This window comes from Neovison vison, chromosome 5, assembly GCF_020171115.1.
Source record: "Neovison vison isolate M4711 chromosome 5, ASM_NN_V1, whole genome shotgun sequence".
Lineage (NCBI taxonomy): Eukaryota > Metazoa > Chordata > Mammalia > Carnivora > Mustelidae > Neogale > Neogale vison.
In genome coordinates, this window is record NC_058095.1 from 70,985,494 (window position 1) to 71,011,021 (window position 25,528).

The 25,528-nt window shown below is 47.5% G+C and overlaps 1 protein-coding gene across 1 annotated transcript in view; it reads left to right on the forward strand.

Annotated features, from left to right (window-relative positions):
* LOC122907394 (multidrug and toxin extrusion protein 1-like) overlaps positions 1-25,151 on the forward strand; it is a 36,970-nt gene extending 11,819 nt beyond the window's left edge. Inside the window, exons 9-19 of the mRNA XM_044250276.1 lie at positions 1,743-1,840; positions 2,164-2,261; positions 2,370-2,483; positions 2,568-2,635; positions 6,897-7,005; positions 7,129-7,204; positions 10,626-10,695; positions 11,174-11,306; positions 20,251-20,345; positions 21,051-21,120; positions 23,898-25,151. Of these exons, the coding sequence (XP_044106211.1) occupies positions 1,743-1,840; positions 2,164-2,261; positions 2,370-2,483; positions 2,568-2,635; positions 6,897-7,005; positions 7,129-7,204; positions 10,626-10,695; positions 11,174-11,306; positions 20,251-20,345; positions 21,051-21,120; positions 23,898-24,121 (1,155 nt within the window). The 3' untranslated portion in view covers positions 24,122-25,151. The remainder of the gene's footprint in view (positions 1-1,742; positions 1,841-2,163; positions 2,262-2,369; positions 2,484-2,567; positions 2,636-6,896; positions 7,006-7,128; positions 7,205-10,625; positions 10,696-11,173; positions 11,307-20,250; positions 20,346-21,050; positions 21,121-23,897) is intronic.
* The last annotated feature ends 377 nt before the right edge of the window (positions 25,152-25,528 follow it).

A 25,528-nucleotide genomic window follows, 5' to 3' on the forward strand; every position in this document is an offset into this window, starting at 1 on the left:
CATCCTGGAGCAAAGCAGCTGGGCTGGGGACAATGTTAACACTGTTGGGGAGGCTGGGAAGAGCCCCAGATGAAACCAGGGGGCTGCTTAGACTTTCAGTGGGGAGGGTTAGAGAGGGCGACCCCGCCAGCTTCTGCTGACACCTGCGGGAAGCTGTCTCTTGGGTGTTTTTGGTTTCCATCTGTGTGTCCACAGCTCCCACATTTCCAGCTCAAGCCACCAGTCTTGCCCGCTGCCCGTGGGAGGCCTGTGCACATAGTGTCCTTGACCTTCTCATCCCCCAGGCCTGCCTCTCCACTTGCTTGCCTTCCCTCCTAGTTAGTGGCCTCCAGCATCTTTTCTTCGGGTAACCTGGCCTCATGTGGCACTCCATCCTTTCCTTCACTCTTACAGCCCATCAGGGATGGTCCTGTAGGTCCTGCCTCTCCCCTCCTTACCCCCCGCCCCCCACTTCAGTTCCTCTCTTCTCCTTCTTCCTTCTGTGATAACTGCAGGAGCCTCTTACCAAGCCTCCCTGCTGCCACTCCTTCCCTGGGCCAACCCCATCCCATGCTGCTTCCTTTGCTGAAAGGTAGGTGTGGTCACCTGCCTCCTTTGCTAAAAACTAAACAGGTCACCTGATAAAAGTTGGTGACTCATAGTAGTGGTTGGCCACGATCCTTGCCTTGGTCCCCGAGCCCGGGACTACTGAGACCACTAGAGACAACCACGCAGCAGGACAGAGTCGTGGTAGCCGTAGTGGAGGTCAGAGAAGTGTGGTTCTCACTCAACAGAGGGAAAAGAGAGCTATGATTCTGAAGAGTAGAGTTCAGGAGCAATCCAAGGGAAGCCATGTTTTGGTGGGCTCCGAGCAAAGCAGGAAAGGGTCTGCCCTGCCAAGTGGACCTAACTAAGACCTCTCTTCCTTGGGGACCTCAGCTGCAGATGGCCGTGTCCAGAAACCCATGAGAAGCCAGCCCCCACTGAGATGGAAATCGAGGCTTCTTTTTGTGTGTTTGAGAGTGACTTCAATCCCCCAGGCAGCTGAGGGATCTTTGAGGTCTACTGAGATGACTTCAAACAGCCAAATGTCCTGTACTCTGGGATTTTTAGAGAGCCAGGTTTCTCAGAGAAAAAGCATTCAGAGAAGGGGCCAAGGGGACCTGTTTGCAGCCGGAGAAACAGCACCTCCTGTCATGGTCACCGCTGGCTTCCTGGTGTCCGCGGTTCTGTCCTGATGCTTGGCGGCCGGGTCAGTACGTCCCCAGCCTGTGTGTGTTGTTTTCCCCTTCCGCTGGAAGTCTTCGATTGAGATGCTGGATAGCCTGGAATTTTCTGCCCTGTACTTGCAAGCAGAGCAGGTGTGATGGAGTGCTTCCCACATTCTAGGTTTGGGAGGTTGTCCTAGGTTTTCTTACATCATCGAACTTCCATTTGGTCAAGAAAGCGCTGAGCTCTCACGCACCATCCAGTGCTGAACGTGACTTATTTATACTCCTTCCCTGTCAGTCCTTGCACTCTGGAAGGCCAACCAATTTGTCTCCCGGCCTCGTTTTCACCTGCCTGCCTGCCAGTGGCCAGAGCTCCGTGTTTCCTGGCCCTGGAAGAAGAGTATAGGAGGCAGGCAGGTAGGAACAGTGAGGAAGGGCATCCAGTTAGGTCCTTGGGGCATGCCTGCAGCAGCCCTCCGTGCCTGTGTGTTTGGAGACGAAGTGGCAGTCCCGCTCCTTGGTCTCCAGCGTGGGGTGTGGTCTCTCTTTCAGGGAATCGTAGTACCCCAGGTCCTAACCGGAGTAGCAGCCAACCTTGTCAATGCCCTCCTCAACTATCTTTTTCTTCATCAGCTGCATTTTGGGGTGATGTGAGTGCAACTGATTCTTGGGACGGGGGAAGGAATGACCTTGGGATGGGGGGAAGGAGTGATCTGGGGACTGGGGGAAGGAATGACCTTGGGACGGGGAAGGAATGTCCCTGTGGCTTTTCCAGGGCAGGATGGTGGGAGGGGTGGAAACCTAGACCTGGTCAATGTGTCTTTGTGTGGTCCCCTCCCTGGGCCACTCTGGAATACATTCTCCGGCATGGACAGTGAGGCTGCCCTAGAAAGAAGACACATTCAGGGCTTACATAGGGGTCCTAGCAGCATGGAGGATGGGCACCTCCCCTCACTGGGACTGTTCTTTCCAGGGGGTCGGCACTGGCAAATACCATTTCCCAGTTCACCCTGGCACTCCTCCTTTTCTTCTACATCCTTGGGAGGAACCTGCACCAAGCTACCTGGGGAGGTAAAGACCACCGTTTGCGTTCCAGGTTGGACATGGGTTTTGTCTTGGGGTGAGGTCTGGCCCAGCCACCTGTGTGTCATTAATAGGTCTATGTCCGCACTGTTACAGGGTGGTCCCGTGAGTGTTTGGAGGACTGGGCCTCCTTTTTCAGCCTGGCCATCCCCGGGATGCTCATGCTGTGCATGGAGTGGTGGGCCTACGAGATCGGGAGCTTACTGAGCGGTCAGTGTGGGGGCAGGTGGTGATGGCCGGCGTGAATGCGGGGTCCTGTCCGGAAGTGTGGTGTCAGCTGCTTCTCTCCACCAGGTATCCTCGGCATGGTAGAGCTGGGAGCCCAGTCTGTCCTGTACGAACTGACTGTCATTTTGTACATGGTGAGTGTCTGGGAGCCGGGCGTGGGGAGAGGTGCTAGATGTTTCCCTTGAACAAAGAGTCTGAAGAACAAGTATTATTACTCCTCCCATGAGTAATTTTTGTTTATTTATTTATTTATTTATTCATTCATTCTTTTGATAGGGAAAGACCTAGTGAGAGAGGGAACACAAGCAGGAGGAGTGGGAGAGGGCGAAGTAGGCTTCTTGCCGACCAAGGAGCTGATGCAGAGCTTGATCCCAAGACCCCGGGATCATGACCTGAGCCAAAGGCAGACGCGTAACGACTGAGCCACTCAGGCGCCCCACAGTAATTTATAGACTGATTCAGGAAAGTAAAATTTCATCCCAGAGCCTGGGAGGGTCCATTTGGAACGATGGGGTCTTCCCTGGGAGCTATGGAAAGCTGGGAAGAATGAGATGCTCAGGGCTGGTCAGGCATGTCCTTTATTACCACACTTGCCAAACATGATGAATGTTTTCCATTTGTCACTATTCAAATGCCCAGGGTGGGGTACAGGTGGGGGCCTGAAGGACGATGGTGCTAGGTGTGTGGCAAGAAGAGACTAGCTCCTGTGGGTCCCCGAGCTCCCCTGCTGCCTGGGTCTGAGGTTTCAAACCCCTCATGGGTTAGACCCTAAAGACATGAAAGCAGGGTCTCCAACAGATAAGCCACGCCAAAGCCCCCAGCAGCATTGTTCACAATAGCCAAAAGGTGGCACCAACCCAAGTGTCCATCAAGAGATGGACAGAGAGGGGCGCCTGGGTGGCTCAGTGGGTTAAAGCCTCTGCCTTCAGCTCGGGTCGTGATCCCAGGGTCCTGGGATCGAGCCCCGCATCGGGCTTTCTGCTCTGCGGGGAGCCTGCTTCCCCCTCTCTTTCTGCCTGCCTCTCTGCCTACTTGTGATCTCTATCTGTCAAATAAGTAAATAAAATCTTAAAAAAAAAAAAAAAGAGATGGGGACGCCTGGGTGGCTCAATTGGTTAAGCAGCTGCCTTCGGCTCAGGTCATGATCCCAGCGTCCTGGGATCGAGTCCCACATCGGGCTCCTTGCTCGGCAGGGAACCTGCTTCTCCCTCTGCCTCTGCCTGCCTCTCTGTCTGCCTGTGCTCGCTCTCTCTCCCTCTCTCTCTGACAAATAAATAAATAAAATCTTTAAAAAAAAAAGAGAGATGGACAGAGAAGCACACTGTGGTCTGTCTGTACAATGGACTATTACTCAGTCTTGGAAAGGAAATATCTTCATGTGCTAGAGACGAATCCCAGTTATTAGAGGCTTTTCTTTGACTTTGTTTTAAAAAAGATTTTGTTTTAAAATTGAAAACAGCAACTAGAAATTCTGAAGGGCTTTCTTCTCTAGCCCAGTGCCCTTAGAAAGGGAGAATTATAATGTGGAAGGGACTGGAGACAGCACACTAATGCTTAGCATCCCCACCCCCCGCCCCACCTTGGGTCTGGTTATGTTTAAGAATTATGTAAAATATGTATTTACTTTTTTAAAAAAAGATGTATCTGTTTGAGAGAGAGAGAGCGCACGTGCGCGCATGCACACACTTGAGGGGGGGGCAGAGGGAGAGGAAGAGACACTCTTAAGCAGACTCCCCGCTGAGCACAGAGCAGGATGCGGGGCTTGATCTTACGACCTTGAGATCAGACCTGAGCTGAAACCAAGAGTCGGATGCCTAACTGACTATGCCACCCAGATGCCCCCGTATCTTTTTAAAGACTCAATCTCCCAAGGAACTCTGATTTTTGTTTTTGCTTTTATTCTGTTTGGCGGAATTTCTAAACCTGTATTCACCACTTCAACTCTTGATATTTTATATATATTTTTAAATTTTAGTAAGTTCTGTAAGTATATCCAAATCAAAATGCATACCGGTGTCTCCTTACATGTATAATTTTTAAACCCATCTCTTACTACAAAATTAAATATTCCATGTTTTAGGACAAAGTATCTTTATATCTTACCTTAAAATAAATTCCTAAAAGTGAAACTTAATTACAGTTTTATGTCTTTTGCATATATTGCCATATGCTTTCCAAAGCTTACAAGAATTTACACTTGTATTTCTCTAATCGAAACAAGATTTTGTATCCTTTACTCCTGTTCCCCAGCTGTTTACATTTTGGCCTGTTTCCTCACTTTATTGATCAATCTATGTATCTACCCATCACCTCCGCAACCAGTATTCCAATACCACCCATTGTTCTGATAATGTCCTTTAAAACTACTTTTCTTCTGGAACTAAAGTGTTATGCTTTTCTAAAAAAAAATGAATGAACTTGAGAAAAAGCGTATGATCGGGGAGGAGAGGGGAAGAGGGAGAAGCAGACTCCCTGCTGAGCAGTGAGCCTGATGTGGGATTTGATCCCAGCTTCCTGGGATCATGACCTGAGCCGAAGGCAGATGCTTAACCCACTGAGTCACCCAGTTGCTCCCTCTTTAAAAAAAAAAAAAAGTATTTATTTGAGAGTGTGCAGATGTGCGCGCAAAGACAAGTGAAAGTGGGGAGGTAGATACAGAGGGAGAGAATGTTTCAGACTCCTCGCTGAGCGTAGAGCCCAATGCTCTATCCCATGACCCAAGATGACGACCCTGAGACTGTGATCTCACCCAAAACCAAGAGTCGGAGCTCAACTGACTGAGCCCCCCAGGTGCCCCTAAAGTGTTAGGCTTCCTTAATCTTCTTTAATCTAGAGCAGATCCCCAGCCTTCCTTTGTCTTTCTCGACCTTGACCTTTTGAAGAACAGAGGCACTTTATACAGACTTTCCCTCAATGCCTTGAGGGGACACTTCCTTGTGAATGGTTTCTGAGTCTGCATTTTTGGCAGGAATACAACAGAAGTATCGCTGTGTGCTTCTTGCATGTTCTGTCCGGTGACCTGGATTTGTTCCACGATGGGTGGTGATACTAACTCATTTCGTGGTTAATGTATTGTCTGCTCTTTCCCTTGGTAGTTAATACATGATCAGTGAGAGAGCTGTGTGTCCGCTCCCACTAGTGAGTTTCTGGTGCGTACTCAGTCTCGCAGGTCTCCTGTGTTCCTCACTCTGAGATTTCTGCCATCCTACCCCTCGGTCAGTCTGTGCAGGAGGCAAAATTCATGTTCTAATGGTTGATGACTTTTTTTTTTTTTTTAACCTAATCCTGCTTTCAGCAGGGGTAAATTTGTAGGTACTAGTAATGACTAATTTTTATTGAAGAGCTACTGCACGTGAGGCCTTGTCTTAAGCAGCTAGCATATATGGACTCCTCCCATCCCCACAGTAACCCTACAAGCTAGGCTCTGTTACAGGATCCCATTCACAGCAAACAACTGAGGGCAAGAGAGGATGAATAACTCACTCGGGGTCGCCCAGCAGATAAATGTCTGCATCAGGACTTGAACCCAGGCAGCGTGGCTTCAGAAGTAGCTGTTCCTTGGGGCTCCTGGGTGGCTCAGTGGGTTAAAGCCTCTGCCTTCGGCTTGGGTCATGATCCCAGGGTCCTGGGATCGAGCCCCACATCGGGCTCTCTGCTCAGCAGGGAGTCTGCTTCCTTCTCTCTCTCTGCTTGCCTCTCCGCCTACTTGTGATCTCTGTCTGTCAAATAAATAAATAAAATCTTAAAAAAAAAAAAAAAAGAAATACCCATTCCTAACCACTGTGGCATCCTGGCCTTCCTGGGTCTGCTTTAACACCACTCTTAATCCCATCCTTCCCCGACACCCCCCCCCAAAAGGGTAGCCTGCTCTCAGCTTGGTATGCGTCTTTCTGTTTTCTTAAGTTCCTTTTCACCCAAGATTTGGGGGAAGGTGGAAGGGCACCTGTTTAAGATTCTGCTTTCTAAACTTTTTTTTTTTAAGACTTTATTTATTTATTAGAGAGAGTGAGCGAGATAGAGCACCAGCGGGGGTAGGAGCAGACTCCCTGCTGAGCAGTGAGCCCCATGTGGGTCTCGATGCCAGGACTCTGGGACCATGACCTGAGCGGAAGGCAGGCGCTTAGCCCACTGAGCCACCCAGTTGCCCCTATCTTCTAAACTTGATCCGTTGTTGGTCTCTCAGACTTAGCTTGGGCTCCTGGTGGTCCCCCCTCCCACATGAGGAAGGAGGAACATAAGCCTCCATTGCATACTTTAAAAGCTCCGTAAGTGACACCTCTGTCCTGGAGAAGGTTCACAGTTGGGCTCAGAATGGACTCCGGAGGCAGGGCTGACTCTCTGCTCCTTGCTTGCTCTTTTCCTTGTCATTACTGTATTTTTCCTTTTGTATTTCAGATACCTTCAGGCTTCAGTGTGGCTGCCAGCGTCCGGGTGGGGAACGCGCTGGGCGCGGGAAACATCCAGCAAGCCAAGAAGTCATCAGCTGTCTCCCTGCTGGTCACAGGTGCTTAGAGTCTCCCTTCAGTGACTCACCTGAACACAGGTCTTTGCACGGGAAGCCCAGCTGCCCGGTTCCCGACAGCCTTCCCTTCTCACTGCGCTGTCTCTCTGCCATTTTTACCTCCAGGACTCTTTGCTGTAACCTTCTGTGTCCTGATGTTAAGCTGTAAGGATCTCGTGGGGTATATTTTCACTACCGACCGGTGAGTGTGGAGGTTTTCTTGAAATGTGAAATCTGCAGTAAAAAAATGGCTGGGTAGATGCCTTCCTGGGAGAGCTGCCTCGCAGAGGGTCCCTGAGCCATTTGCAAGATCAGAAACCCGCTGCCGTTTACCTGGGAAGAATGGGTCCGCTCTGGGAGCTAATTTATCATCCAGAATCTGCTGATAGATGCTGCTGGTGTTTGGGATATGCATGTATTTTGTTTTATTTATTTATTTTTAAAGATTTTATTTATTTATTTGACACAGAGAGATCACAAGTAGGCAGAGAGGTAGGCAGCGAGAGGGGGGGAAGCAGGCTCCCTGCTGAGCAGAGAGCCTGACATGGGGCTCTATCCCAGGACCCTGAGATCGTGACCTGGGCTGACGGCAGAGGCTTAACCCACAGAGCCACTCAGGTGCCCTGATATGCGTGTATTTTAAAGATTTTATTTATTTATTTGAGAGAGAGAGAGATCACACAGGGAGAGGGAGAGGGAGAAGCAGACACGTTGCTGAGCAGGGAGCCCGATGCGGGGCTTGATCTCAGGACCTGAGATTATGACCTGAGGTGAAGGCAGATGCTTAACAGACTGAGCCATTCAGGCGCCCCAGAATATGCATGTATTTTAAGGAAGGAAACTCCTTTTGGGTCCCATCGATTACATTCCCAGTTAAATATTCTATTCCCAGGGACATGCATCATTTTGATATCTCAGAATCTGCCCAAGTGCCTGGTCTGGACGAGTTGGGTCATATACTCATCAGTTCAAATTGAAGTTAAAATCCCCCTAAATAAATCATCACAAAAAACGTCACATTATCAGACTAATCACTGAGAATTCTTGCAAGGAATGGATTGGCTCTGTGGTTCTTGGGTTCTGTTGGGTTGGTTGTGGTGTGTTTTGACTACATGGATATATGGGAAGGATAACTCTGATTTAGGATTTTTTTTAACATTTTATTTATATATTTGAGAGAGAGAATGAGAGAGATCACGAGTGCAGGAGGGGTGGGCTGTGGCGGGTGGAGGGTAAGGGAGAAGCAGGCTCCCAGCTGAGCAGGGAGCCCAATGCAGGGTTTGATCCCAGAACCCTAGGATCATGACTTGAGCCAAAGGCAGATGCTTAACTTACTGAGCCCCTCAGGAACCCCTGATTTGGGATTCTTTCATCAGCAATTACAAAATGCAAAATTGACTTTTCCTTCATGGATTTAAAAAGCAGCCGGTGGACAGGACTGCTGTTCCCAGTTCATTCTTTGGGTATTTGTCTGTTGACTTTTTTTTTTTTTTTAATTTTAAGATATATTTATTTATTTGAGAGAGAGAGAGAGAATGAGCGGGAGGGGCAGAGGGAGAGGGAGTGAGACTCTCAAAAAGACTTCACGCTCAGCACGGAGTCCCAACACGGAGCTCGACCTCACAACTCTGAGATCATGACCGGAGCCGAAACCAAGAATCGGACTCTTAATTGAGCCATCCAGGCGCCCCTGTCTTTTGCCTTCTGGTCTTGGGTTGTCCTCTTTCAGCCTCAGCCATTTCGCTGTGGGGAAATACAGTGTTTAAGTGTGCCTCACTTGAGAGTGAATGGAAAGGCAACCAGAAATCATTCTCATGATCTTACAAGGGAATCAGAATTAACATCCTCAGATGTGTATCTGTGCTGATGGTTTCAGTAGGCACAGGGCAGACCTTGGATCCTGAGTCTGTCCACTTCTGGAAGCCATGCAGGGCAGGCAAAAGCATGGAAAACAAAAGGCCCACAAACCATAGCCTTGATGATATTACGAGACAGAGAAAACTCAGAAAATCAAATTACTTACGAGCTGGCGGGGATCAGCGGGAACTGGCCGCATCGGTGACATAGACTTTTAACAACAATATGGACATTTAACCTAATCAAAGAGGAAAAAGGGAGAGAGCTCGATTCAAAGTAAGAAAGGAGGAAATTACTAAAAGAACTATAATTTTTTTAAACCATGAGAGACTAGTGTGCATGACTTTTGCAAGTAAATTAAAAAAAATCTGAAGGAATAAATAACGTTCTAGGAAAATTAGTTACCAAAACATACCTTGGAAAACATAGAAGGGCTAACTGGACCGATTTCCTTAGAAGAAATAAGAAAAGTTTATTTGAAAAATCTCAAAAAAGCGCTAATCCCTGGATGTTCCAAAGGAGAATTTTATAGAACCTTCAAAATGTAACTCCAAGCTGTCGAACTGTTTCAGAGACCAGAAAAAGGAAAATTTCCACACTCTGTTTAGGACTAAGTAAAAAGAGAATATCAGTACCAAAATCTGACAGAGTTTGTACAAGAGAAAAAGAAAGTTACAGACAAAATCTCACTTATTAACTTCTGTCTTATAATCCAGAAAAATATATTGTGGACCACATTCAGCAGCACATAAAAGATAATACATTTGGTAGACTGTGGAAGTGAATATAATCTATCAGGTAGATAAATCAAGTTGGGGAACACCGTGTAGAGAATGCTAGAACACGAAATGACGGAGGCTAGAAGGGGAAGATAAGAGTGTGCATTTGTATCTGGACAGGGACAAACAAGGACAGTACCAAGGACTGTTGCCTCATCTTGGGGGAGGTGGTGGTAATGGGTGGGCTGGGAACAGAGCGGAAGTAAGATTTTTCTCGATATCCTTTTCATATTGTTTGATTCCTCTTAACTGTTGCATATTCAGAAAATAAAACTCAATTTGAAGGAAAGAACTGTGTTTCTGTCCTTTTTTTGGAGGGGGAGGGCAGCAATTGTCATGGTCTGTGCTGGATTTCTTGTTTGTTTGTTTAATTCATTCAACAAATATTTATTGCTAGACAATATTCTAGTCTTATTTGTTAATCACTTGAAAGTATTACAGATTTTTTTTTTGCCTCCCTGGGTCAGGGGCAACATTTTCTAGTTTCTCCTTAATTGTGGGCATTAAAATTAAAGTCTCCAGCTGTAGAGGTTAGGGACGATTTCTAGGAACTGTGGATAATTCCGTAAACTGTACCCATAGCCTTTATAATTTGCCTACCTTGGTTCCACATGGAGAAACTTAACCACTCCATGTGGTTTCTCCAGACACATGGAGAGATATACATGGAATCATGTTAAAAGAAGGATGGCACTATAAACCAAATTTTATTTCTTTGTGGGGGCAGTGGAGTACCAAATTATTGAACTGTCTGGCTTGGCTGACTGGACTAGATATTTCTTCTACAAGTCATGCAATGCATCGACTTGGGTTGGTTTCCGCTGTGGGTCAAGAAACAGAAGGATTGTCCCAAATTGGGTGTTGACTGGAATGCACAAGCCAGTTCAGTTGTATGCGGAAGCCAAGTGCTCTCACCTGAATCAAGTAGTCTGGTTTTTCCCATGTGTCTGTCTCCTTCGATCACCACGTGCTTTCTTTTCCTAACAGAGAAATCATTGCTCTAGTGGCTAAGGTGATTCCGATCTCTGCTGTTTCCCATCTATTTGAAGCTCTGGCTGTAAGTATTCTTCAATATTCCCTTTATTTTTTTAAAAGATTTTACTTATTTATATTTGAGAGAGCAAGCTCACTGGTGGGGGGTGGGTAGTGCAGAGAGAAAGAGAGCGAGAGAAGCAGACCCCCCACTGAGCAGAGAGCTCAATGAAGGGCTCAATCCCAGGACCCTGGGATCATGCCCTGAGCCAAAGGCAGACGCTTACCCGACTAAGCCATCCACGTCCTGCGATACCCCCTTTAAGCAACTTTATGATCTAAATGTTCCTTCTGTTGGTGGTAAATTTAAGCAGAAAAGAGCGGCTGGGGTGAGGGGGCAGGTAGGTGATACTGAATATTTTTAGGGTATTCACTTGACAAACTGGTCCATGATGATGGATTTTTAAGTCTGAGTCTTTTGGGGACGGGGCGTGCTCGGGGATGGCTAGTCTTTCTGAAGACTTTGGGGAACGTTCTCACCGATGGATGGTTTCTGCCTACAGTGCACAGGTGGAGGCATTCTTCGGGGGAGCGGTAACCAGAAAGCTGGGGCCATTGTCAACACCATTGGGTATTATTTGATTGGTCTCCCCATCGGGATTTCGCTGATGTTTGCAGCCAGAATGGGAGTGGTTGGTAAGCCTTCACCACGGGCAGGTGGGTCTCTTACTCACAGGCCCCGGAAATATCCTCTGGAACTGTAGCTTTTTGGGGAGACTTGGCTTTGGAAGTTCATGCCCCTCCTACCCTGCTGGGCCCTTTTCCACACTGACATACTTGAGTGGAGCCGGGTGACCTTTCTGCCTCCTCTCCCTGTCCTGTGTCATCAACTTCTCACTTCTTCCAAGCTGGTGACAGCAGGAGGGCTGAAAAAGCATTCAGAAGTGTTCCTTTGGTGGCCCCAGACCTATCCTTTGGTGAGAGTCCTTTTATGGTGGGACCCTGGGGGTGAGCTGAAGCCATTAAATTGGCCCTATTGGAGTTGTGTGGTGTGAGGCAGGAGAAGCCAGGGATCAGCTCTGCTGTGATTTTTTTTTTTAATTTTTTTTAAAGATTTTATTTATTTATTTGACAGAGAGAAATCACAAGTAGACGGAGAGGCAGGCAGAGAGAGAGAGAGAGAGGGAAGCAGGCTCCCTGCTGAGCAGAGAGCCCGATGCGGGACTCGATCCCAGGATCCTGGGATCATGACCTGAGCCGAAGGCAACGGCTTAACGCACTGAGCCACCCAGGTGCCCCCCTGTTGTGATTCTTCTTCTTTTTTTTTTTTTTTATTTATTTGAGAGAGAGAGACAGTGAGAGAGAGCATGAGCGAGGAGATGGTCAGAGACCGAAGCAGACTCCCCATGGAGCTGGGAGCCCGATGTGGGACTCGATCCCGGGACTCCAGGATCACGCCCTGAGCCGAAGGCAGTCGTCCAACCAACTGAGCCACCCAGGCGTCCCCCCTGTTGTGATTCTTAATAGAACTCCTGACAACATACATGGTATGGTGGGTGTATACGTTCTAGATCATTCCCGCTGTGGCTTAGCCCATGCGGGACCTGAATCTGTGCTCTGGAGGTCACCTTCATGGCCATTCTGCACCTTCCATCTCCTGCCTTAAGCCGTGTGTCTTCCAGGCACCCCCCCCCCCGAAGGGCATGGGTGGGATGTGTGTGAACATCACAGAAAGCAGGGGACTCTAATCACCTTACCACCTGGGGAGGAAAGAACTTAGTCCACAGGGTCTGGAATGACCAGAGCTGACCTTTAAAAGTGTAGGGAAACAGAAAACTGCTCAGCTTTGATTTCTAAAATAATAATTTGGAATACATTGGCAGTTTATAGAAGATTCTGTTAAAACCCGGGCACATTATCTTTGGGTGAAATAGTGAGAGACTTATTTACCTATCCGTACTTGGCAGGCCCCGAGTGGTGAGAAGTCATCCTGATATCTCGAGTGACCTCCCCATCCCATTACACTGCCCGTTGTTCTCAAGGTCAATAATATTTTGATAAAAAATAGGAGAGATGTTCCAAGATTGGAGTTGCCAATGCAATGACTTAGCTGAGTTTCTGGCATTACTCATATTTTGGATTTGCTGGTGGCAAAGCTAAGGGCAATATTGGAAAAATCTTCTTAAAAGTACGGATCTCACAAAACAAAAATAAGAAAATAAATTTAAGAGAAATAAAAACACAGATCTACCCGTGTTCCCAGTGCTGGACGAGGCCCACTTGCTCATTTGACAAAAGCCTACCTAGTATGTGCAGAGTCAAGGGAGTGAAGACTCACTTAAGGGAAGTGCTGTGTTAGAAAATTCCAGTTACAAAGTTTGTTGCTGGAATGTGTAGCATGGTAGCTATAGTTAGTAATACTGTATTGCACGTTTGAAGGTTACAGAGGGAGGTCTCAAAAGTTCTCATCCTCAGAAAAAGAACTTTCTAACTATGTGTGGGGAAAGGTACTGAGATTTATAGTGATCGTTCTGTGATATATACGAATATTGAATCATGATGTCACATGCTTGAAACTAATTGTTATATCTCAATTTAAGAAATGTTGGGAGCTCTGGGCAGGTGAGCGCTCTGTGAGGAGACTGTAGTTAGTCCCTGCCACTCGCCTCTTCCAGAAAATAAAAAAAAGTATAAAACTAACTCAGATTTCAAATACTGTGTCACCATTGGTAGGATATGCAATGGCGAGCATCACACCAGTTACCCTTAATATCCTCACGGGCAGCTCCCACAAATCAGGAAGTCCCCATCTTGATCCCCTGGGGAGGCTTTTCAAATACATACATTCCTGGGGGATTCTGACATGCACCTTATTTTGGGATTCCTATCTTGAATCCAATCAATCTTTTATTTTTTTATTTTTTATTTTTTTTCCCAATCAATCTTTTAAATGGTATATAATGAATTTCCTGGAAATGTAACCCATCACTTTCAAATTAGGTAGAGATATCTGGTTATTTTCTGTTTAGGGTGATTAGAGTAAGCTGGTAGTTTTTATGGATCGGGAACACTGGATTTAAAAGAGAAAGCATATATGTATATGCATATATATATATATATTTTTTTAGATTTTGTTTCTTTATTTGACAGAGATCACAAGTAGGCAGAGAGGCAGGCAGAGAGAGAGGGGGAAGCAGGCTCCCTGCCGAGCAGAGAGCCCGAATGCGGGGCTTGATCCCAGGATCCTGGGACCATGACCTGAGCTGAAGGCAGAGGCTTTAACCCACTGAGCCACCCAGGTGCCCCTGTATTTGCTTTTATTAGTCCATTATAGGAATGGCAGGTGGCTATCAACTTTACTCTTCTAAATATTGGGCTGATCACTCCTGAAACATGTGACATGGGTGTGACTGCTGGTATCAAGGAGCAGATCTGTAAACTATGCACCAAATCTGGCCACCGGAACCTGTAAACCCTGTCTAGTCACCTCGCCCTTATTGAGATCTGGAAGGCTGTGGAGATAAACCGAGACCAGCCAAATGGGAAAAGCAAAAGCTGTTTATTCTGAGTTTGCACCAGCAGGGGACTTGACCACCATCACTAGAGTTTTGGCAGAGACCTCAAGGCAGGCTGAGGAGTGGGAGAGCTTCATGGTGAACAGGAAAGTGTCAGGTGGACCCTGATGGATGCCGGTGGCCTGGGAAAGAGGTGGGCTAACCGAAGTGGGGGGTCCTGTGTGGCTGATCAGGCGGGGTGCAGCTTTGGTTTTCTCTGCTTGGCCCTAAGCTGGAAGCAGGGACAGAAATGGAAGAAGCTGTCAGTTACTGATGGCATCCTGGCCATTTGGGGTCAGCAGTTATGGAAGTTATTGTTGAGCTTGGTGCAGTAATCCTAGAGATTAATTCCAGATTGAAGTCTGGCCTCCCGTGAGTCTGATGGGTAGCAGGCTCACTTTTGGGATGCTTATCGTAGATGGGGGGTTTCCTGGGTATGTTGCTACAGGTTGGGGGGGGGTCATAGTTCTCTGATACATGGTGTGGCCATTATCTGTGTATTCAGTGCCTCAGTCTCTTTTCAAGGAAAACTAGAAACTCAGGGAATTCAGGGAAGGCTGGAGAGCCAGATCTTTACCACTTAGGATTATAAAGTCATCTCACGGTCCACTGTATTGCAAGATCTTCTCGAGCCCCTTGATGGTGTCCATCATGGTGGTCATCCCCTAGGAGAATGGCTGCACAGAAACATTCCAGACTTGGGAGAAAATATAGGCAGCCAGACTCACAAGCCCTGATAGGGTCCCTTCCAACAAGGTTCAGGAGCAGTTTCCCTCTACTGTCTCTTCCAGTAGATGAAATCTCCTGGCTAAAGATGATGAAGAAGTTATTTAGGAAGATGTGGGAAAGGCAGGCTTAAGTGTCGGCAGTAGGACCCTGGTGAGATTTGGCATGTAGCCAGTCAGTCTGGTCAGTCTGGTCAGTCTGGTGTTGGCTGAAATCCCTAGACATAGGCCTTCCAGTTCTGAATTCATAGGGGCAGATGATGTGTCCCTGAGAGTGGTGACTGTCTGTTGTATATGGTGTGCAAAGACTGTAGGGAGTACCTTTGGCTAAGGGAGCTCAAGTGTTGCTCAAAGTTTTGCTAATTTCAGTTCAAGGAGGACATTAGTCTTTTCTCGTTTTCCAGGACTTTTCCCACCCATGGTGGGTGAGGAGGACAGGATCGTTTTTGAGTGGGGGCAATATCTTACAGAGTTTCTTTATATGGTTCCCGTAGTGGGTGTGTCTCAATCACTTGATAAAAAACTTGTAATGTCTCAGGTTGGAAACAAAAAATCAAGCATCTTTTTAGTGATGGTGAGGTTGGAGCTTTTCAGCAAGGACATGCTTCAGTTTATCCTAGAATGAGACACCGTTTTAGTAATAAAATAAGTTTTATTACTAAACTTATTTAAGATTTTATTTATTTATTTGTGACAGAGATAGCAAGAGAGGGAACACAAACACCGGGGAAGTTGAAGAGAGAGAAGCAGGCTCTGTGCTGATCAGGGAGCCCGATGTGGGACTCGATTCCAGGACCCCAGGATCATGACCTGAGCCGATGGCAGACATCTAACCGACTGATCTACCCAGGCATCTCGTAATGTTGATGTTTTATGATGGCCTCTTTGAACCCTCCGGAGACTGATCTTCTGAGGCCTTAGATAGGACCAGAACCTGGTTAAAGTCGCTTTTTGGCATCAATGATATGGGAACCTTTCCTACAGCGCCCACATTTTCTTGTCTGACCGGGGCCACGGCTTTAGAACAGCCTCCCGTCTGGGTAATAGGAGTGTATTTAAAAGCTTGTCGGGGTGCCTCAGTGGTACAGTTGCTTAAGCTCCCAACTCTTGGTCTTGGTTCCTGTTCTCAGGGTTGTGAGATCGAGCCCCACGTCTGGCTCTGCACTCAATGTGGAGCTCACTTGGGCTTCTCTCTCCCTCTCCCTCTGTCCCTCCTGCTCATGTTTCTCTCTCTCATATAAATAAATCTAAAAAAAAAAAGTTCCTTAATTTGCTGTCCATCTGTGATGGGGGTTCCAGCACAAGAGAGCAACCCGTTCTGTTTCCCAAGCACCCCCAAACCAGCGGCTGCTTTTCCAAAGGTGTGAATCTGCTGCCTGCACGGATGTTCCCTCTCTGGTCTATGGAGGCTTTAGGAAGCACAACGGGGTCGGTTGTCTGGGCTGATTGCAGGGGGAGGACTGTGGTCCAAAGAAAGGAGAGCTCACACTAGGGCTAGCACAGCCTGGCCAATAACCTCCAGCTCCCGAGCAAAGGTACGACTCACCAGCGAATAACATTAGGTCAGAGTCATCAAGAGGGCTCTCGGATAAAGCTGAGTGAGGTACAGAGAGTTCCCTGGCACAGGGATGACAGCCACCAGGCTCCCCTTCTGGGAGTTTTGGAGAGTGACAGGACTCTCAGGCTGTTGGGGTGAACAGTAGTGGGAGAGGAGGGGATACGCAGCAACAGAATCTTCCAAGCGACTAATCCACTGGCTGAAGAATGCTGTGTGTTCCCAGCAGTGGGATCTGGGGTGGGATTTGGGGGGTAGCCTAGAACTCGGTCATCAGAAGTTTTTGATGCATAGAGATCCTGTTGCCTGAACCTGAGAGGTTGAGTTAAAACCCCAAGGGCTTATCCAGATGGCTCAGGAGCAAACCGACAAAATGGGGTTTTGGGTAGTTAGGGATGCCTTGGCTTGAAGGAGGTGGTTGAGGAGTCTTCGTTAGATTCCAGAAACCTGGGGCCTCCTGAGCAGAGGGTCTATCCCTATCGACTTCGTCAGTTTATAAAGACGGATTGCGATCTCAAGGAAATTTGACACCCGTTGTCTACAATATCCAGCTAAGCCTAGAAATCCCAGACTGAGGTCAGACCCTAAATGAGCTGTGTTCTGGCAAAATCGTGACTTTGCTTTTGAAACGAGGTCCCTTTTGTGCCAAGGCTACGAACCAGAGAACAGGATTTGTAAGACGGGCTTCCTCATTTTCTGCACAAGGCAGGAGCTCTGATGCTAAATGTAGGAGATCGGAATCACAAGGGAAATTTAGATGTTTACGGTTCTTGATGGAGACGCTGAGAAAAATAGGAGGGGGCCTAACTTTCAGACCCACTGTTGTCCTCTGCAGCGAAAGCAAAGAGTTGTTGGCTGTCCCGGTGTAGAGGCAGCTGCACAAGGCAGACCAAAGACCCGCCTTGTTGTAGCAAGTGGCTTCAGGCAGAATTGATGTCAGGACGGTATTGGGTTAAGTATTAGTCGCAAGTGAGGGATCACAATTTTGTTGATGACCCTGAGTCTTGCGTAAATCAATAGCCTCATTCATTTGATTTTTTTTTTTTTTTTAGATTTTGTTTATCTATTTATTTGACAGAGAGGTCACAAGTTGGCAGAGCGGCAGGCAGAGAGGAGAGAGGGAAGCATGCTCCCTGCTGAGCAGAGAGCCCGATGTGGGACTAGATCCCAAGACCCTGAAATCATGACCTGAGCCGAAGGCAGTCGCTTAACCAACAGAGCCAACCAGGTGCCCAATTTTTTTTTTTTTTTTTTTTTTTTTTGTGGCAGCTACAAGGGCCCGTCTGGGGAATGAGAAGACCTCTGGCTAAGACTTTCAGCTCTGGGTTTGATTCCCTTTGTTAGCCTTGAAGGGATGCTGAGGAAGGTTAGGGAGCATTTGGTAGGAGCGATCTGAACTTTTATGCATCTTGCTGCAATTACTTGGTTCTGTCAGTAGGATATCAAGGCCGTGGAGTATCAGGTTACAGGGTCAAGTTCCTTGTCTGGAACCCACCATCCAACACGATAGAGAAGGCGAGATCTATCTGGAGCAGCCCCTACTTGATTATGAATAAAAGAGTCATCTGATGGGGCGCCTGGGTGGCTCAGTAGGTTAAAGCCTCTGCTTTCGGCTTGGGTCGTGATCCCAGGGTCCTGGGATCAAGCCCCACATTGGGCTCTGCTCAGCGGGGAGCCTGTCCCCCCGCCCCCCGCCTGCCTCTCTACTTGTGAGCTCTCTTTGTCAAATAAATAAATAAAATCTTTAAAAAAAAAAAAAGAGTCATCTGGGAACTCTAGACCTAGTTCCCTCTGCTGTGCCTTTGATACCATAATTCTGTCTGCAAAGTCAGTCTCTGCCTGTGACATTCCACAGGGCTGGTAATCACAGCGCAGGAAGGCGTGTTTCTTAGTCAAGGGTTCAAGGGTCCCAGTTCAACACTGGGAGATTGGGAAAACCTGTGGCGTATTTGGAATACCAGCCACCTGTGTGGTACATGGAGGCTGAGGCTGAAGGTGGGCAAGGGTAGCAGGTGTCCACCGGGCGTTGAAGAGAATGACTGCCTATATTTACAGTTTATTCCCCTGGAGGGTCTAATGAGTGCTTTTGGCTTCCTTGAGGACTCTCACTGATCTGAAATGAGAGACTCTGCCTTGTCTTGGTTTATCTTTCTTAGCATCCTTCTCTTTGTGGTGTCTACCAGTGTTCTTGTAGTAGGTGGCTGGCTGGGGGGTGGGGAGGGTAGGGGTTAGGCTCCCCAGCTGTCTCTCTGTGGGGCTCCTCGTTTACTTTGGGTCTCGTCTCATTTTTGTCCCAAAGTCCTTTCCAAATGTTCTGCCAGGTGTTGTCGTTTGGCAAAAGGGCTATTTTTCATATCAGGTTCTGTTTTCATATGAGGGCTCCGATTTCAGTTTTCACTTTCTCACGGATGTAAGGAGATGAAAGGGCGGCAGTGGGGACACATCAGCACTTTCTCAGACTCCAGAACGGCAGGTGGCACGGGTGGGCGGAAAAGCAGAGAAGAATGCTCTCTGGATCAAAGCCAAGTTCTCAGGACCCGAAACTGCAACAGGAGAACCTTGTCTGGTTCTTGGGGTAACCTGTAGCAAGAAATGGTCCAAATGGGTGCCCATTGTGTGAGAACCACAAACTCACAGGTCTAGGAGATGGGCACATGTAACGGGCCATGCCCTGGCCTCTAATTCTCCTTCTGTGACAACACTTGACCCAGTACCACAAAAAGAGCACAGAGCACAGCAAAAGGGATGAAAAGGAACCCCAGTTCCATCAAGGATGTCAAACACATGGGAAGCAACGGTACCCAGGCACCAAACCAATGAAGATACAGCCAAGGCAGTCACGATAGAGACTGGGTTGTGGACCTAGCCTCAATTTACCACGTTCCCTTGGACTGCACGCGCCATGTGCAGAAAGGCACAAGGGGCCTCTGCGGGTCCCACATCTGGCTGAACGCTGGTGTCCATGATGTTTGGTAGCATAGGCCAGGTCTTGCGGGGCCTCCATAATGGGCTGTGGAAATAAAAACCAACCCGATGCGAAAAGCAAAGGCCATTTATTCTTTGGCAGAGACCCAGAGGCAGGCAGAGCGATGGGTTGCTGTAGGCTATGGATCAATGTTCTGTTTTTGCCTATGGTCTGACCACTTGCCCCTTGGTATATTCACTTTCTCACTGTTGACCAAAGAAACCCTCCTTGCTTGGGGCTTCCCTCTGTGTCCGGTGTGGGTTTTCTAGGTGGAGTGTGATGGGATCTTGGGATCCATGTGGCCCTTCCCATTTTACATTTCCACTCAGCCTCTCCTTTGGTGTGGTCCTCTCTCTCTGCGGACAACCCTGTCCTGGGAGCTCTGGAAGTCTGTGCCCAGAGCCAATGAGGGCCTGTAGGAAGCGCCAAAGGAGGGAATGTACAAGGCAGATACTGTCTTTTGCATTTTGAACATGTTAGCTGAGGAAAATAGAACATAGCAGTTTGGAAATACCATGCTCTTAGAAGTAGGGAATAGTTTGTCCTGGGAACCTCTGCTTCTTAAACTAGTGCTTCCTCTTAATAGTTAGGCTCCCAAAGACCAAAAAAGGCTCTGAATGTCAGTTCTGAGATCCAGAAGGCCTGGGCAGTGACTTGCCCTGGGCCTCCCAGAACCTTCTGGGAACCAAAGGAGGGAGCACGTGCAAGGTCTGTGGCTCACGGTGGGTTCCACCCCGGGGTCATGAAAGCGGATTCTCAGAAGTGACAGGGGACCAGCTTACTCCCCAGGGATGCCTGGTTTTCCACTGAATTAACCTCTATTACATATTTTCACTTGTAGGTCTGTGGTTGGGGATCATCATTTGTTCCATCACACAATCTCTGTGTTTTCTCGGCTTTATTGCTTGGCTAAATTGGAAAAAAGCTTGTGAAGAGGTAACTGTGCTCGTTGCTGGCCGGGTAAAAATTCCTGTCCTAGAAAACAAAATCAGCTCAGGCACTCTCTCTCTCTCATTTTGGAAGGGCCTTTCCCCCTTTATCACCAATGCTACTCTATCGTTTTAGCTGCATTTAATTCGGATGCAAAGGGCCAGATGACCCTGGATCTTATCCGTTTATCCATTCCCCTTTGTTTTAGTCAGTGAATTAAAAAATAGGGGTTCTGTTCTTCCTTGTGTCCTATAGTAAGCTACCAGCCTTGTGCCCAGAAAACCAATTTCAGGACAAGATCTGGAACTGACGGGACAGTGGGATGCCAGCAAATTCATCCTGATACTGTTTTTTATGATCCCAAAACATTTCACGAGGATACCTGCGTATATCTCTCTCTCCAACTTGCTAGGGTCAGTGTGGGTCTGAAAATAGATGCTAGGTTAAGAGATAAAGGGAAGGGAAAGGAACGGATTCTATGATCTCAGGCCCTGCTTTCCCCTTGATGTTATGCTTTTCCATCCGTCCTTCCCCCACCCAGAGACCCCATGTCAATCATTCAGAAAGATGATTACGTACTTGTAGAGAAGCTCCAATCTCATGTCAGTTAAAGAAAATGGCTTGGTTTTTCCTAAGCCGAGTGGTCAAGTCAATTTCCTAACAGTATGGTAAATAAAGCCTTGTGAATTTACTTGGAGTTTCATCTTCTAGGCTCAGATCCATGCCAATTTGAGACTGAACATGGTCCAGGATGAGCCTGCAGCTGCCTGCCAGGACCCAGGTATGGAAAACTGCCTCGGCTCTGGAAACAGGTCCCTCTCTGGGTGATCCTGGAAGGGGCTGTCAGTGGGACACAAACAGATTGGTTGCCGTGAGTGCCCCCTGAACTCGGTCAGTAAAGTTTCAGAAACAAATGATAAAGTCACACCAATGTGAGGTCAACAGACTTGGAAGTTTGTTTGCTTTGCATTCCGGATATTAATACACTGCTCTAGATGGTTCGAGGCTTCTGGTCATCCATGTCTTGGATGTAAGCATCTGTCAGGCATTTCTAATGCTTGATCCTGCGTTGGGACCCTTATCTTGGAGACTGACATGAGTAAGTTTATGTTCGTGGGGTTCCCCCATTCCTCAGGCCAACACATAGGTGGGCTTTAAACAGATTATTGATTTTTTTAAAGATTTATTTATTTGACAGAGAGAACAAGTAGGCAGAGAGGCAGGCAGAGGGAGAGGGAGAAGCAGCCTCCCTGCTGAGCGGAGAGCCTGATGAGGGACTCAATCCCAGGACCCTGAGATCATGACCCAAGCTGAAGGCAGAGGTCCAACCCACTGAGCCACCCAGGAACCCCCAGATTATTGTTTTCTTTTTAAAGATTTTATTTATTTATTTGACAGACAGAGATTACAAGTAGGCAGAGAAGCAGGCAGAGAGAGAGGAGGAAGCAGACTCCCCACTGAGCAGAGAGCCCTATGCGGGGCTCGATCCCAGGATCCTGGGATCATGACCTGAGCCGAAGGCAGAGGCTTTAACCCACTGAGCCACCCAGGTGCCCCCCCAGATTATTGTTTTTAACTATTGTTTCTGGGGAGCAGGGTGCAACTGTAGGTATCGTTTTCCTTCTGTCCCATTAGTAACGCCCCGCCCCCCATTCCCAGTTCCTCGGGCAGTGAGTCATGGGCTCAGACTTGTTCCTTGCTGCTTTCTAACCGAACCCCTTTGAACTCATTGGCTGGTGAATTATAGCTCCCACTAGTTTTCATTCATCTCGTGTGGTCCCCTATGTGCCTGATTCCTGATCTTGTATTTGAACACTGTGGGTAGAAGTAATTGGAGGCCAACGACGATTTCGGTCTTCAGAGAGGATTTTCCTTTGGTTGTGTCAAATTCTTAGGGTTAACAGCAGCGCAGGGCGGTTGAAACAACCCAGACTCCTAGCCCATCCAGCTGACTTGGCAGCAACTTGGGTGAGGGCTGGTTGGCTTCTGGTCCGTCCTTAAGTCTTGGATGCAGCCCTTGAGATCCAACCTGAAGTCAGAGGGGTTTACCTGGGTAGGGACTGAACTCCCGAAAGCATTGGTCCATCCCGATGGAGAACTCTCAGGTCCAAAGAGTCTCCAAAGGCTGGCTCCCAACTCTGGGTCTCCAGCTTCCCCTAGATCTTGCCCTGACGACTTTTCATTACCTTGGTAAGCATTCTTGACACCTTCAAGATGATACTTTTCACTTATCTTGTCCAGCTTTTGTAACTGTCTTCAGAGGATGGCTGATCCAAGTTTTCTCCTGTCTGCCATTTATAAAAGCAGAGTACCAATACTTCCTAGTACCTCACGCTGCTGTCTTGAGAGGCAAGTGAGCTTCGTACATGTGAAGGGCTGAGAACGATGCCTGATGTGGAGAAAACACATTTTTTAAAAAAGATTATTTATTTGAGAGAGAGCATGAGGAGGGGGGAGGGGCCAAGGGAGAGGGAGAATCCCACCACCCCCACCAGGAGAAAGCATCTGTGAGAGTGAGAGCTGGTGTTACTCTGAAATTCCTTTCTCTCACAACTAATACCCATTATGCTTACTAAGAGGTCTGATGCCCATCTTATTCTTTTTTATTTATTTATTTTTAAATTTATTTTAATTTTTTTTTTAAGATTTTATTTATTTATCCGACACAGAGAGAGATCACACGTAGGCAGAGAGACAGGCACAGAGAGAGAGGAGGAAGCAGGCTCCCCACTGAGCAGAGAGCCTGACTCGGGGCTCGATCCCAGAACCCTGGGATCATGACCTGATCTTAAGGCAGAGGCTTAACCCACAGAACCACCCAGGCACCCTGCCCATCTTATTCTTGTTCTGTTAGGTTAACTGCCTTTATTTTTCCCTCAGGGAGTGTGGGAAGACGACATACTTCTGTCACTATCCTGGGGGATGTTCGTAGGCCTTCTGACTCGATCCACATCTCTCTTCAGTTCTGGGGATGCCCTTGGATTCTTTCTTTGGTTATTTTCTCCTCTGTTGGCCTTGTTCTCCTTCGGGACTGGACTGCTCATTAGATGAGTGTTGGCCCCCTGAAAACTTCCCCTATGAACCTTCACTTCAAGAGGCCACGTATTTCTCTAGTTCCTGTGGGGTGGGGGGTGAGCTCCCTAGAAGACCCAACAACAGTCGGATCCAGTCAGAGTTTGTGGGTGAGTGAGTGGAGAGGGACTCTGAAATGGAATTTCTTTTATGTATCCAAGGTAGCAACTTCTTCCTGAATAAACTTGCCTCTGATGAGTAACATGTATATATGGCACCTTTTTTTTTTTAAGATTTTATTTATTTATTTGATGGAGAGGGATCACAATTAGGCAGAGAGGCAGGCAGAGGGAGAGGGGGAAGCAGGCTCCCTGCTGAGCAAGGAGCCCAATGTGGGATGCGATCCCAGGACCCTGAGATCATGACCTGAGCCGAAAGCAGAGGCGTAACCCATTGAGCCACCCAGGCTCCTCTATATGGCATCTTGTATACCTAGGGGAAAAAAAATCCTTTTGGACTGCTAACTAAGTTTCTTTTTCCCTTCAGGGGGCCCCGGGAGCCATGGAGGAATTTCAGTGAGAGATGTGAGGAGAAAACACGAGACCTGGTTGGACCAGCACAGGCACCAAGAAGATGTTCAGGCCCAGCCAAGGGACACGACTGACTTGACTGGGAAACATTTGGTGCTGTGGCGGGGGCTTCTGCTCCTGGGGGTCATTTTGGTCTTGATCGTAGGGATTTTAGTGAGAGTGTATGTCAAAGTTGAGTGATAGGCAAGAGAGAGAGAGAGTCAGGACAAGTGATAATTCTGAGCTGACAAAAAATTCAGAGGCCCCAAGATGGGAATTTGTTTTTAGTTAAGCTAGTTTCAACTGGGCTCATGGGTTTGAAGAATTACAAGTTCCAAGTTACGTTTTCTCATGAAGAAAAGGAACTAAGGTACAAATTATGTTCCTGTCCAAGACAATGTCAGAAAGTTCAGAGCGACAATGATTCAATTCATGTGCCATTGTCTTAACCAAGGACCACTGTGTACTGACTACATTCAGGTACAGCTTTGCTGGTTACATGTTATGCTGAATGTTTCTTTAGTTATAACCCTTGTACTGAGTGCTTCAGGTTTCCTACTGTCTTGAGTTATTTTAAAATATATTTTGCACTATATCTTTCCACGTGCCTTCAGTGATTCTGCAACAGGCCAATGGCATTTGTTAATATCTAGATCACCAGAGCTGTGAGCAGTGGTGTCGCTTGAGAAACCAGAAGGGGAGAAGATGTAGATTAAGCAGAAAGGAGTCAGAGGGCATTGATGAGCAAGCTTCCTGTCTTAAAATGTTTTAATTTTGAATGTTTTAAATTTGTTAAACTTGTTAAAATTTGTTTAAAAATTTAATACAGGGTTTGAAGAGCTCATTCAGGCAAAGGAAGAAGTCAGATGGTTTCTCATGTTGATAGAAGGGGGTGGGGGGGATTGTTAAATTGGAAGGAAGAAGAAATGAAGAGGGGGGTCTAGGAGAGGGGAGGCTGGGTCTTGGGCGGGCCCCTTTCATCTTCTGTTTGTATCTTTGTCTTTAAGAAGTTGCCCCAGCTGGGCACCAGGGTGGCTCAGTTGGTTAAGCATCTGCCTTTGGCTCAGGTCGTGATCCCAGGGTCCTGAGAGCAAACCTTACATCCACATCGAGCTAATAAGCAGGGAGCCTGCTTCTCTCATTCCCTCTGTCAGCCACTCCCCCACTTGGGCTCTCTGTCAAATAAAATATTAAAAGAAAAAAAAAAAAGGCACCCCAGCTTTGGTGGCAAGCATGGTGTATCCAGGAAGTTTTGTACGGTTCTGTCTCAAAAGGGTGAGGTTTCAGTGAATGTTCCCTTCCCCTGGGGCCCTGGAGAATAGTTAGGGAAGTCTTTGGAGCTATAACAGCCCAAGCCATTGCTATTTCCTCTCAGGGGAATCAGGGCATGAGACCTCAATAGTGGCCTTGGATTAAGCAGTGGACACGTAGAATTTAGGACTCAGCCTTCCGGGGGTGGGGCCCACCCCTTAGCGCAGCACACTGGGTGCTTGGATGGATACAAAGAGCTAGGCCTGGTCTTCGCCCTGGGAGAACAGATAGTGGACCAGATCTGAAGTTTGCTACCACGAGTGAAAACTACCCAGCGCCACCTTAAGGTATCTCCAC